Genomic DNA, 11900 nt, shown 5'->3' with positions numbered 1-11900 from the left:
GGGTGAATGTGGTTTTGTGTTCGCAAAAATATAGCGGGGAATTAGCCTAACTTAAGGTCCCTTGGGTGCGGGGGCATTTGGCGGGGACTTTACAATCTGTTCGTCCTCGCAGGACGGGGAATTTACCCGGCGTTGACTGGACCGAAAGTCAAAATCCCCGCTATTCCCCGGACCTGGGGGGACGTGGTTACAATTGACTGGTGCATTAAAGGATTAACGTTATTTTTTTTCTTATCTATCTAGTGAAATATTTTGATTAAAAAAATGACTGACGTTAAATATGACTTAACTAACGCTTACACCAATATATTTCTTAACAACAGGATAACGCTGGTCAATGTCTTCAGTTTACGTTAACGCTTATGATAAACCCTAACCCATCAGCGTCAACGTAAGCAATTTAACGAGAGTTTTGAACAACCGTGCCAAGACGTTTATGACTACCGGCCCAGTTAACATTGCAATTACAGTAGGACTAGAACGCATGTTCATGTATTTGACAACAACAGAAATTCAGTGCTAGATATTTATTGAAACAAAGAAGATTTCGGAAGGTTAATCCGTGTAAGAGACTACAATATACATACATGCACGTTTTATTGGGTCAGATAACGACATAAAAATCATAATTCGAAATGCTCGTCAAATGACTAAACATGGTTCAAATAAGAGGTCTATTGTTAACTTGTATTAAAATATACGAAATAAATTACTCGATTTTGCATAAAACCTTAGTACACTATTAAACATTAAATAATTTTAAGCTTATTGTAACAAAAAGTTCAAATGAGTATTTGCCAGTTGCTGGGTGGCCTTTGTAAATAACAGTACGGACAATGAATCGATTTAAATGAAGTTGTAAAAAACTGGTGAAATCATAAAATCTGAGAACAAGTCCCTGCAAAGAAATTAAACACCAAGATATATACACATGTGCGCGCAGATCATAAACTCGTTTTCCATTGGCTTAAAAAATATAAAATAAAAATATGAAAAATAAAACACATAACTCAATAATACAAACATTGAAACAGTAAACAGAAAGTACGATCGAGCAAGGAAACACACTAATAATACACTGACATCGGCATTGCAAATCTGAAACAAAAAAGACTGATCCGAAATGTTTTACATATATGGTTGGTCGTGGGGAATATATGGAAAAATGAATTGTAACTTCATTCAACCAAAGTCAAGGTGGTATAAACTGAGTGGATGGTCAAGTTTCTAGTGGTCAAGTTTCTAGTGGTCAAGTTCTAGTTGTTTTGTAATTGTCAGTGCGCTGTCCAGAAGTTCGTTGTCCATATAACGGTATCGAGTTGTTGAGCGGAATATTCGTCTAGCGGCGCTGAAAAGCAAAGGACGAGTCTTCATTAACATTCACCATTTACCTTTTTAATTTATTAGGGATTGTTGGGATAAGGGTGAGGTTGTGCACACTAACTGGTTTAAACCCCCAGTAAATTTACATTTTACTGACCATTCCAAAGCGGTTCCTAACAATCCTTGATAAACACACCTAGTTTGTATACATTATATATTTAGTGTGTTGTTTGTGGAATTTTGTGCTGTTGTTTCATGTTTCTGGTTTGTGATTGTTTGTTTTTGTGTTCTATGCCTTTGGTGTTGACCCTTTGCCATTTAACGGGGTTCATGTTTAAACTTTCGAAGACTGAACTTGTTTCTGTAGTTTTCAATATAAATATTAATGATTAGAATGAGCGAAGTGAGCGTAGCAAAGGAACCATTCTTAATCATCAAGATTTTACTTCAGTTCATCTAACTGACTTAAAAAACAACTTCATTGGCTGATATGTCAACGCAAAATCTGGCACAGATAGTATATATTATATGCGTGGCAATAGGCGGACCTTTAAACTCCCGTGCAAGTTGTGTTTTTTTAATAATAAAGTATAATACTTAATGATTGCCTATCTGCAATTTCACTGGCTGAACATGTAGGCTGAATTCTAAGAGACAAAGTCAGGTGTTGTATTAAATATACAACTTATGCCAATCTCAAGGTCATACATCACTGACTCCACTCTTTGCAAGGCCCGTTATTTATATCGAGCAATCCGATTAGCTACATCGTTCATTGATCCAATTAAGACTAGTATTACATACCACCCATGGTTCTGTTTCAAAGATGTTGTACATCAATGAGTTAATGGGTCCCGTCAATCGCTATATTGTAGATAATGGGCCGAGTGTTCAGAACTTAGTTACAGTTAACAACGTGATTAACAACGTCGTTGTTAAAGTTCAAACTATTTCATGATGTTTTCATATATTCAAATAAAACAAGTAACTCTAAAACAGTTATCTCAAATATTGTTAAGAACACTGCATATCACAGGTGTATCCATTAAACTTTCAGCGCAGTAACGATTAAAAGGTTAACAACGATGTCATTAATCAAGTTGTTAACTTTAATGTAGTTCTGAACAATCGAGCCAAATATCACTTATCCAGTATAAGCTTTTAATTTTAATATTGGAACAAATCAAAAGAAAAAAAAAGTAAATATATATTTGTGCTTTTAGATGGAAACGAACTTATACATTAAAAACCTCAAAAGAAGGAAGACTCCTCAATTCGAGGATTTCATTAGGGGTGTACTTCCCTAAATAGGTTTCTGACGTCATTGACTTGTAATGATGATGTCACACCGAGGAAATGAAACACGATTCTGGTATGTTCACTAATAATTGTATCCATTTAACATGACACAATCTATTTTTAACGTTGAACAGGAAGTCGGCCTCTTTCGGGTTTATATATTGCACCTGATTATATTACTTTAAAGAGGCACAGTACAAGGTTACACTCGATACACATACAAACATTTAATTTCAATTTCAATGCATGATTTTTTTCCAACTCATTTAACTTGGTTAAAACAAAACAAAAACAATATTATTTGTGTAAAGTTTGAAACATTAAATCATTTTAAAATGTCTTTTATTAATAATCTTTGATAAAAAAACTGCCTTGTTAAAAAACGCCAAAATATTAAAATTATAATTTTACAAGTTGCTTATATTTTTTATTTGTACATACATTATATATTTGTTTTCAGCTTAAACAGTTTTTTAAATTTACATATACAAGTTTGTTTTTGGTTTTAATCATCAAGTCAAATGCGTTAAACAGAATAATGCATCAAAATATATTTTTTTTATATTTTTTGCATCTATCAAGTACTAGGTTTAGTGTGTCACTTTTAATTGATATTACCAACTTCTACATATTACGTTTATTATTTTTTGACACTAGATACAGGCGGAAAAAAGATTGTTTTCGCTATCGTCTACGAACTTCATGAGCCGAGGACGTATTGACTTAGCATTAACTTAGATTGAACTTAAAATTTAGATTAGAAACGAAGTGTTTTGATTGGCCTGTATATTTAGCTGACCAATAGGCTGAATGGAATCACCGAGGCATGTCTAAGGATAAGGATAATGTCAATATTAAATACTGGCCATGGTCGGTCAGAAACAGTTAAGTCACAGCATCTCATCTGTTTATTAAATATGTTTTGTTTTTCAAGCCTTTGTAGAAAAACAAAAGAAACATAGATTTGAACTAGTGTTGCAGATAAAAGCGTTAATTGTTTACCCGGCACAAATGTATTCTACTAGCTAAAAGCAAAAAAAAACCCAAAAAACAACGAAAACAAACCAATTTAAGGTTTTGCTGTACAAAAAGGGTCGGCCGGGTTTTACATAGTGGGAATACACACTTATTTACATCTTGTTACACTCAAATGATTGCTTGAATAAACTGGATATTCAATAACGTGCATGAGTTTGCTCACCTACAGTGAAAAGATAAGCCGAGAGAGAAGTTACAAATTATTTGGCCGCCATTTTGTTACGTCTCCTGCGGAGTATGAAAGTTACAGGGGCGGTATGAAACATACTGACAAATTACAGAGTGTGTATGGATTGTACACGTCGAGCACGTGACCGCTCTAGGCCAATCGGATGGCGTCATTCATGTAGGAAATGAGATATAAGCCCAATTGTAGAATAAACTAACCCGTTTCTCCAGATTTCGCAACATGGTTTGCAGCAGCGAGCGCAGCTTCTTTTTATCTGGATTCTCTCCTTGGTTGTCATTGAAGTGGTCCTCTACCATTTTGTGAAGCTCGCCTACTTCCTCGTAAAATGCTTTCTCCTCTTCCGAAAAGTTTTCAAGCTTTAGAGAACACTCAAAAAACTCCTCGTCAACTAAAAGGAATGAAAGAGACAATTATTATTTTTACACAATTATTTTGTCAGGCGGTGCAGCAGTTGTAAAAAGCTGAATACCAAATATAATTCAAAAACATAGAACTGAATGTAACAACCTTGTATAGAACTGAACTTAACCAAAGACATATAAAGGTTAAAACCAACAATGTCATGCGTACTAGGACTTTGAATACCATCAAAATGCACTGTAGGACCTTATTATTCCCTGATCATATTCTTCACAGGTCTGGGAAAATAAGATCCTATTCTCTAAGTTTTAAGCTGTGATATAAATGATTGTCAAAATAGGTGGTAAGCTAGAGGAGAAGAAGAAGAAGAAGAAGAAGAAGAAGAAGAAGTAGAAGAAGAAGAAGAAGAAGAAGAAGAAGAAGAAGAAGAAGAAGAAGAAGAAGAAGAAGACGGAAGAAGGAAGAAGAAGACGAAGAAGACGGAAGAAGGAAGAAGAAGACAGAAGAAGAAGAAGAAGAAGAAGAAGAAGAAGAAGAAGAAGAAGAAGAAGAAGAAGAAGAAGAAGAAGAAGAAGAAGAAGAAGAAGAAGAAGATAACCAGAACATCGACATAACAGTTCGACAAAGCGAGTTCCAACTGCTTTCTCTTATCAGGAGACCCATTGACAAATTACTCAATTGAGCAAACTTTAAAAAAATATATGTTACCAACATATCTATATAAGTGATTCCTGACCGACTAAGCTGGTTTCCAAATAGTTCCTTTAAATATTATCTTTTGATGCCGGCGAGCCTTAATACATTTGGCATCATTTTTGAAAGTTAATTGCTAGCTTATTACTTATATCTAGTATATATATATGAGTATCCTGCTGTGCAGTTTTGGTGGGCCCTATATGGCCCTGAGTCAATAAACCAATATACAGGAAAATGGCACCTACTGTGACACCAGTGCAATTAGCAGAAGATGCACAGCAGGGGATTTTCATGCCAAACATTCCTAAAACCAGGCCTTTAACCCCCTTTCAAATAATACTGAAATGATATGGGTTACTAGGCATCCAATAATTAACATAGTTGTGTATTATATAAACACTACTCACGGGCTTCCTCGTCCAATCCACCGAATAACTCCCTGATTCCGGCACCGACATGTGCAAGGCTGCCTTCAAAAAAGGGGATAAAAGGGACTATTAAAGGGTCGTTCTAGTGTTTAGGGACAGACACATAACCAAATAAGTTCGTGTAAAATGTGAACAAATACTTATTTCAATCAAAGAGCATTATTAAGCAATAATTACAAAATGTGCTCTATTTCTCCCCCGAAAATCGTTAATTAAAATTAAATATTTTTAGGCTTCGATTTCGATAATTCATATTTATATAATACTCAATACAAGAAGGAAGGAAACATTCCCGCTTAGCACGAATTTTTCGAGGCTCGAGGTATTTTCGCCTGGGAGTTCGAGCCAGCGGGGGTTGACTGTATGTGTATTTTTACTGACTTCTTTTCCATACCCAATACCAACCATAAGTGTCTTACATTTAAATAGATCCAGGTGTTTCTGCAAAAACCCATCGATGGCGATCCAAATGGTCTCATCTTCTACTTTCAATAGGCCCTGCAATAAAGAACGTCTGAACCAGTCTGTGAAAACCGACAAATCCAGATTGTTGGGATAACATACTTTGTCGCTATATGTCATTACCGACATTGGTCTGGTTTTCGTTGTTGTGTAACAAATAAAGATGATAGATGTAGCCAGCACTTTCGAAACGTTTACTGGGGAGTATCACGTGATTTCAACAATATATGTAACAATCAAGATGGCCGCCCAAATCGTCGCTTCAACGGCAAAATAAGTGGAATACTCATTGTTGCTGACGATATTGGATCTGCAGACAACCCTGCTCAGCAACTTAATATACATGCGCTTTTTTCTGAGGTTTTTTATTTTTAGACCTGAAACTCGTTTTAAATTTTAATCACCTTTTCGTACATCGTCTGCATATTTACTTCTGAGACCACGTGATATTCCCCGAAGGAGTTTTTTTATCGTTATCTAAGTGGGGAAGATGAAATTTGTGGAATAAATGGTAAATGGTTATTTATTCTTTAATCTAAATAAGGCATTGTGACCAGGTTTCAAGTTTCATGTTTTTATTTACATTTTTGGCATATAATATGCATGAGATGTTGACATAGAAACAAGTTTGACACGATTTAAACCCAACAGTGAAACAAAAATCAGTAACTACATAATAGAAAACGCAGTGAACAGAATGTTTGCAGCACTTACAGCTGCAATCTCACAGATCGAACGCCCTGACAACACCTTTATTTCCCTGTATCGAAACGAACAAACTCCCTCGCAATTATCTGCAAACCAGCGGCAGAAGACCACCGACAATAGACCAGATCGCAACCCCACACATCCCCGTTCTAAAACCGATGTTCTATGCATTTTTTGTTAGTAACGGTTTAAGCCAAAATACATCAAATTCCGAACGGAAACACGAAGATCCGCGATCCGACCCCCGCCAACAGCCCCATCACCGGCCAGCAGACATCCAGAAAACAGTAAAACCGGATTTTATTCACTCACCCTTTCGACGAAACTGTCACTTAGATCGATAACTCTGGGGCAGATATCTTTAGCGTAAGTGACGTCAAGTGCGCCTGTCAACGAATTCTCGCTCGTTGGTGGTGGACAGAGGTTCTCTGTTATGGGTAAAACTTTTTTATAAATAGAGATTCAAGTTAAAATAATTAGTTATGCATTTTCAAAATATATTAAAATAAGAAGGTTGGATTTGGTGTCTACTGTGTTTGTCATCAAATATGATCAATTCTTATTTTGTAACATTAAAGGTGCAGTCTCACAGATATAACTTTTTTACAACTTCCTAACTTTTTGTCTTGGAAAAAGCAAAGTTTTGCGTAAATATCTGCAAACCAATGATATAAGAGTGCTTACAAAAAATCAAGATAAATGATATCTTGCTTTTTATTCAGACAAAAATTATGGCCAACACGTTCATAATTTTTTTTAAATATTTCGATCGTTATAATTATCTTTATAGATAAAGCTACCAACATGAGGTAAAGCTGCACCCTCACAGATTGAACATTTTGACAACGTTTTTATTTTTTGTCTTGGAACGAGCCATTTTTTTTGCGAAAATCCTTGGAAAACAGCTATATAAGACTACTGACAAAAATGAGATCGCAGATTTTTATATTCAAGTTCAAAAATTGGTATTTTATGCATTTTTTTTAATCGTTAGACCCGGTTTTAAGTCTTAAAACAATAATTTTCGAAAGGAAATAGGAAAATCTACGATCTGATCTTTTGTCAGCAATCTTTTATCATGGGTTTGCAGATATTTAAGCAAACATTTGCCCTTTCAAAGATAAAAAAGGTGTAAATACGGTATATCTGTGAGAGTGCAGCTTTAACAAAATCCTACGGTATTAATTTATTTCTAGATAACACATGGTTTTCCAGCACATGTAGCAGATTTGGTAGGTACATCTGTGAGAGTGCAGCTTTAAAGAGTTTTGAACCTTTTAAAAAGAGGTAAGTCGGTAATTTTGCGAAATGAAATAAGATACTTGAGTAATAAACGCTGAAGAATTTAAAGGAAGATATATATCAGGAAACATCACAAATGTAGAAAGTTTTAAATTAATATTTTTTAACAATTTCACCCAAATATGAAAATAAGAAAAGTACTCAAAATTACGCATAACTATCGAAACGTAAAGGGAGAGGGAATGGTTAGGAGGAAAATAATGGTCGGTCGGGTAAATGGAATTTTGAATGGTTGGGAGGAAAATAATGGTCGGTCGAGTAAATGGAATTTTGAATGATCGGGAGGAAAATAATGGTCGGTCGGGTAAATGGAATTTTGAATGGTTGGGAGGAAAATAATGGTCGGTCGAGTAAATGGAATTTTGAATGATCGGGAGGAAAATAATGGTCGGTCGGGTAAATTGAATTTTGAATGATCGGGAGGAAAATAATGGTCGGTCGGGTAAATGGAATTTTGAATGGTCGGGAGGAAAATAATGGTCGGTCGGGTAAATGGAATTTTGAATGATCGGGAGGAAAATAATGGTCGGTCGGGTAAATGGAATTTGGAATGATCGGGAGGAAAATAATGGTCGGTCGGGTAAATTGAATTTGGAATTATCGGGGGGAAAATAATGGTCGGTCGGGAAAATGGAATTTTGTTTGTACGCCTTTCAAAGGTTAAGTGTGTTGAAGTTCACATATTTTTCAAGATGCATGTAATACTTACTTGAAATATATCCCCTCATCATTGAAAAATCTCTGCACAGGTCATCAAGCCATAAATCTGAAAGGAAAACAAGGCTATCACTGGAAACGAGGTATATGTATGTTTTCGCTGTACGTTCTTTAAACTGATAATCGGAACTCCTCGGCCATTTTCAATCGAAATCAACCTCGGATGTATATCGACGGTTTACATAGTCATCCATTGTTACATTTTACTCAATCTACTGGAAAAAAAATCTTTTCTATCTTATGTGATGAAATAATGGTGTACTTACAGTAAGAGAACGCAGGCTCATCTGAAAAGAATAAGAAAATAAACTGCCATTCTCTCTCAATATATCATAAATTGTTCGAAAAAAAAATGCATTCCGCATGTTTAAATAGTTTAGATTCTTTTATGTTTCCATGAAACTTATGCTACTGAATACATATAATTCATGAACACACTCTCACACGTATGGTTAATAGCAATGTGATAATTCATGAACACAATCTCACACGTATAGTTAATAGCAATGTGATAATTCATGAACACAATCTCACACGTATAGTTAATAGCAATGTGATAATTCATGAACACAATCTCACACGTATAGTTAATAGCAATGTGATAATTCATGAACACAATCTCACACGTATAGTTAATAGCAATGTGATAATTCATGAACACAATCTCACACGTATGGTTAATAGCAATGTGTTTTCGATATATTGCTATTTTTCCATTATCTTTTAAATCATTCCAATGTAAGTAAGAATAACCAAAACTGATTTCAACAAAAGCAGTCACAGCCTGCCTCATTCCACGCCGATTGAAGTGAAACATCTACTTGCATTTTGATTTGCCACAGGTCGTTTAAAGCTGCACTCTTACAGATTGAACGTTTTAACAACTTTTTTTTATTTTTTGTCTTGGAACGGACCAATTTTTGCGAGAATCCAAGGAAACCAGTTAAATAAGACAGCTGACAAACAAATACTAGATTGCAGATTTTTATAGTAATTTATTAAGTAATTATATTGATGTTTTAGGTATTTCCTCAATTTTGACTGATAAACCTTTAACTACTTACTAAATAATGCATTTATGGAAAAAATAAAATACTGATAACATGATTGTAACCGTGTATTTAATAGAAGAAAGCGCGAAAATATCAAATGATTGGTGAATGCTTAAAGATTTACTGTGGTCTACTATAGTCTCATAAGGTGGAATGTACTGTATTTTATGCTAATTTATTTCAAATTAAACTCGATATCCTTCATAAGAACCATTGTTTTCAATAATTCTTCATCCTTTTTGGAACATTAAACAATATTATTAATTGTGGTAAATCTTATTTGGGAGTAAGAGTGCATCTTTAAAGATCTTAAGATAAAGATTTTGTAAGAGTTATTTCATGTCGCAAAGAACACTAATGTCAAGTGTAAGTAACGTAAGCTCTGTAGAGCTTTTCAGCGACCAGCGACGAACGTGTGTACGGTTTTCAACATCTGTTATGTACATTGTTTGTATACCACGTGATAAATTACGTCATATATGCTACGTCGAAAGGCAAAGATTTGCTTAAAATGGAGATTTTAATCAAAGATAACTTTTCATTTACAACACCACTTTAAATGAAACAAAGGGCAGTCTATGCCGCTTAAAGAGCCACGCATTTGTTTTGTTCCGAAATTTGATTAGGTCATTAGTTTCATCCAACACTTCGACAACCCTGTTTCCAAAATAATGTTTTGACAGTGTTCCGTCAGACGGCCGTATTGTGAAAAGGTTTGTCGAAGTGTTTTAAGAAACTAAACTCGCAATCAAGTTCTGGTAAACGAACGAGGGCGGGGCTCCGTAAGCGGCGTAAACTGAGCTATGTTTCATTTAAAATGGTGAAGAAATTGTGAAGTTATCTTTGTTTGAAGTATTTTGTTTTCAAATCAAAATATAGTGCCTTCCGACGTTGCATTTATGACGCAATTTATCACGTGGTTTACACACACTGATGTACACACGATTAAGAATCATAACATCGACAAAGCTTCGAGTGGGTTCGAGAACCAACCCAGGACCCTTCTAGTCACAGTCCGATACTGTAGCCATTCGGCCATCGCCACCGCGTTTTGCAACTGCTCTGGGGCCGTATTCATGAGCATGTCTTAGCCTCAAATGTAGACTTAAGACTCAAGACTCAGACTTTGGGCTGTAAAACGGTATTCAATAATGTTTCTGAGATCAAAGTTTGAGTCCAAAGTCTGAGTCTGAGTCTGAGTCTGAGTCTGAGTCTGAGTCTCAAACGTTGAGTCTATAATTTAGAAGCTTTGCCACCTTCAAAGATGGCGGCTGGACATAGAGCTATCGTTAGTGATCGTATGTATCAGAGGCAAGTACCACGTCCTCGTGTTGTCCGCGATAGGAGTAACCCTCTAGAGGTATTCTCAGCTGAGTCTGAGTCTAAAATCGTTAGTGAATACGGAAATCAAAATGGTCTCAGCATTCTGAGACTGAGACTGAGTCTGAGTTTGAGTCTATAAAAATGTACGTGAATACGACTCCTGATTTTATGACAATACTACATGTTCTAGACCAATACCTTTAGTATATTTTCATTCATTAGTGATTTGACAACGATAAATTATACGTTGTACGCATAGCATCATCGCTCTTTTGTACGATAATGATCTAAGATATGAATTCCAAAACCCCTCAGCACAACTGTCTAACGCAATACAAATGCAACTTGGAACAAAAGAATGCCAGTAAGTATGTACATGTATTTGGAACTGCCTGTCATTTAAAGCTAAACTGTATCACGTGATCTAATATTAATGAAATTTCAACTTACATTCTGTCGAACTGCCCATACTACCGCCGTCTCCGTCAACGCCAACGGAACCTTCGCCATTTTCTCCATTCTGTCCACTATCGCCCGTAGGGCCGCCCTGTCTCTTGAATCCGCGGAGGGATGCTAGTTTCGCTGCAAGCAAGGATGTTCTTGCAGTATTTTTCCCGGTACGTTGAAAAGCAGCTCCTTCTGCTAAAGCAAGAACCAACGCCAAGCCAAGGCAGACAAGAAGCACCCGCATTGTCGCTCTGTGATTTCGATCCGTAGAATTGAACAGAATCTAAACAGCCCGCAACGAAAGAGTGATTATCTGGGTAAAGACGGAGCTCCTTTATACTGCTTCAGATCTTTCATTCTATAGCTCATCGGTGTCAGATTACCATCACCCCGATCACGCAGGCCCTGAACGAAATTTTGGTTGTCGATAACATTATTTTACTGTAGACATTGTCATTTGAATGTACGTTATATTTCCGTTCATGGTAAAAAGGTCAAAGCAAGATCAAAACAACAACAACAACAGCAACAACAACAACAAAAACTACAACAACA

At 35.8% G+C, this 11900-nt stretch overlaps 1 protein-coding gene across 1 annotated transcript; it reads right to left on the bottom strand.

Moving 5' to 3' along the window:
• Positions 1 to 512: 512 nt before the first annotated feature.
• Positions 513 to 11661, bottom strand: LOC128204105 (uncharacterized). The gene is made up of 8 exons (XM_052905451.1): positions 11349 to 11661; positions 8790 to 8810; positions 8516 to 8572; positions 6817 to 6932; positions 5754 to 5832; positions 5314 to 5376; positions 4048 to 4238; positions 513 to 1348 (listed from the first exon to the last, which is right to left on the bottom strand). The coding sequence occupies exons 1-8, from the start codon at positions 11587 to 11589 to the stop codon at positions 1340 to 1342; spliced, it is 777 nt and encodes a 258-aa protein (XP_052761411.1). The 5' UTR covers positions 11590 to 11661; the 3' UTR covers positions 513 to 1339.
• Positions 11662 to 11900: the final 239 nt, after the last annotated feature.

The sequence above is a fragment of the Mya arenaria genome, chromosome 10 (assembly GCF_026914265.1).
Source record: "Mya arenaria isolate MELC-2E11 chromosome 10, ASM2691426v1".
Lineage (NCBI taxonomy): Eukaryota > Metazoa > Mollusca > Bivalvia > Myida > Myidae > Mya > Mya arenaria.
The sequence above is the reverse complement of the archived record's forward strand: the minus strand, read 5'-3'. Positions and strand labels throughout refer to the sequence as shown.

Coding starts and splice junctions, on each gene's coding strand:
- LOC128204105 (XM_052905451.1), bottom strand. CDS start 11,589: ATGCGGGTGCTTCTTGTCTGCCTTGGCTTGGCGTTGGTTCTTGCTTTA. Junction 8,811..11,348: donor TATGGGCAGTTCGACAGAAT/GTAAGTTGAAAT, acceptor TATTCTTTTCAG/ATGAGCCTGCGTTCTCTTAC. Junction 5,833..6,816: donor GTGACAGTTTCGTCGAAAGG/GTGAGTGAATAA, acceptor TCTTTATTGCAG/GGCCTATTGAAAGTAGAAGA.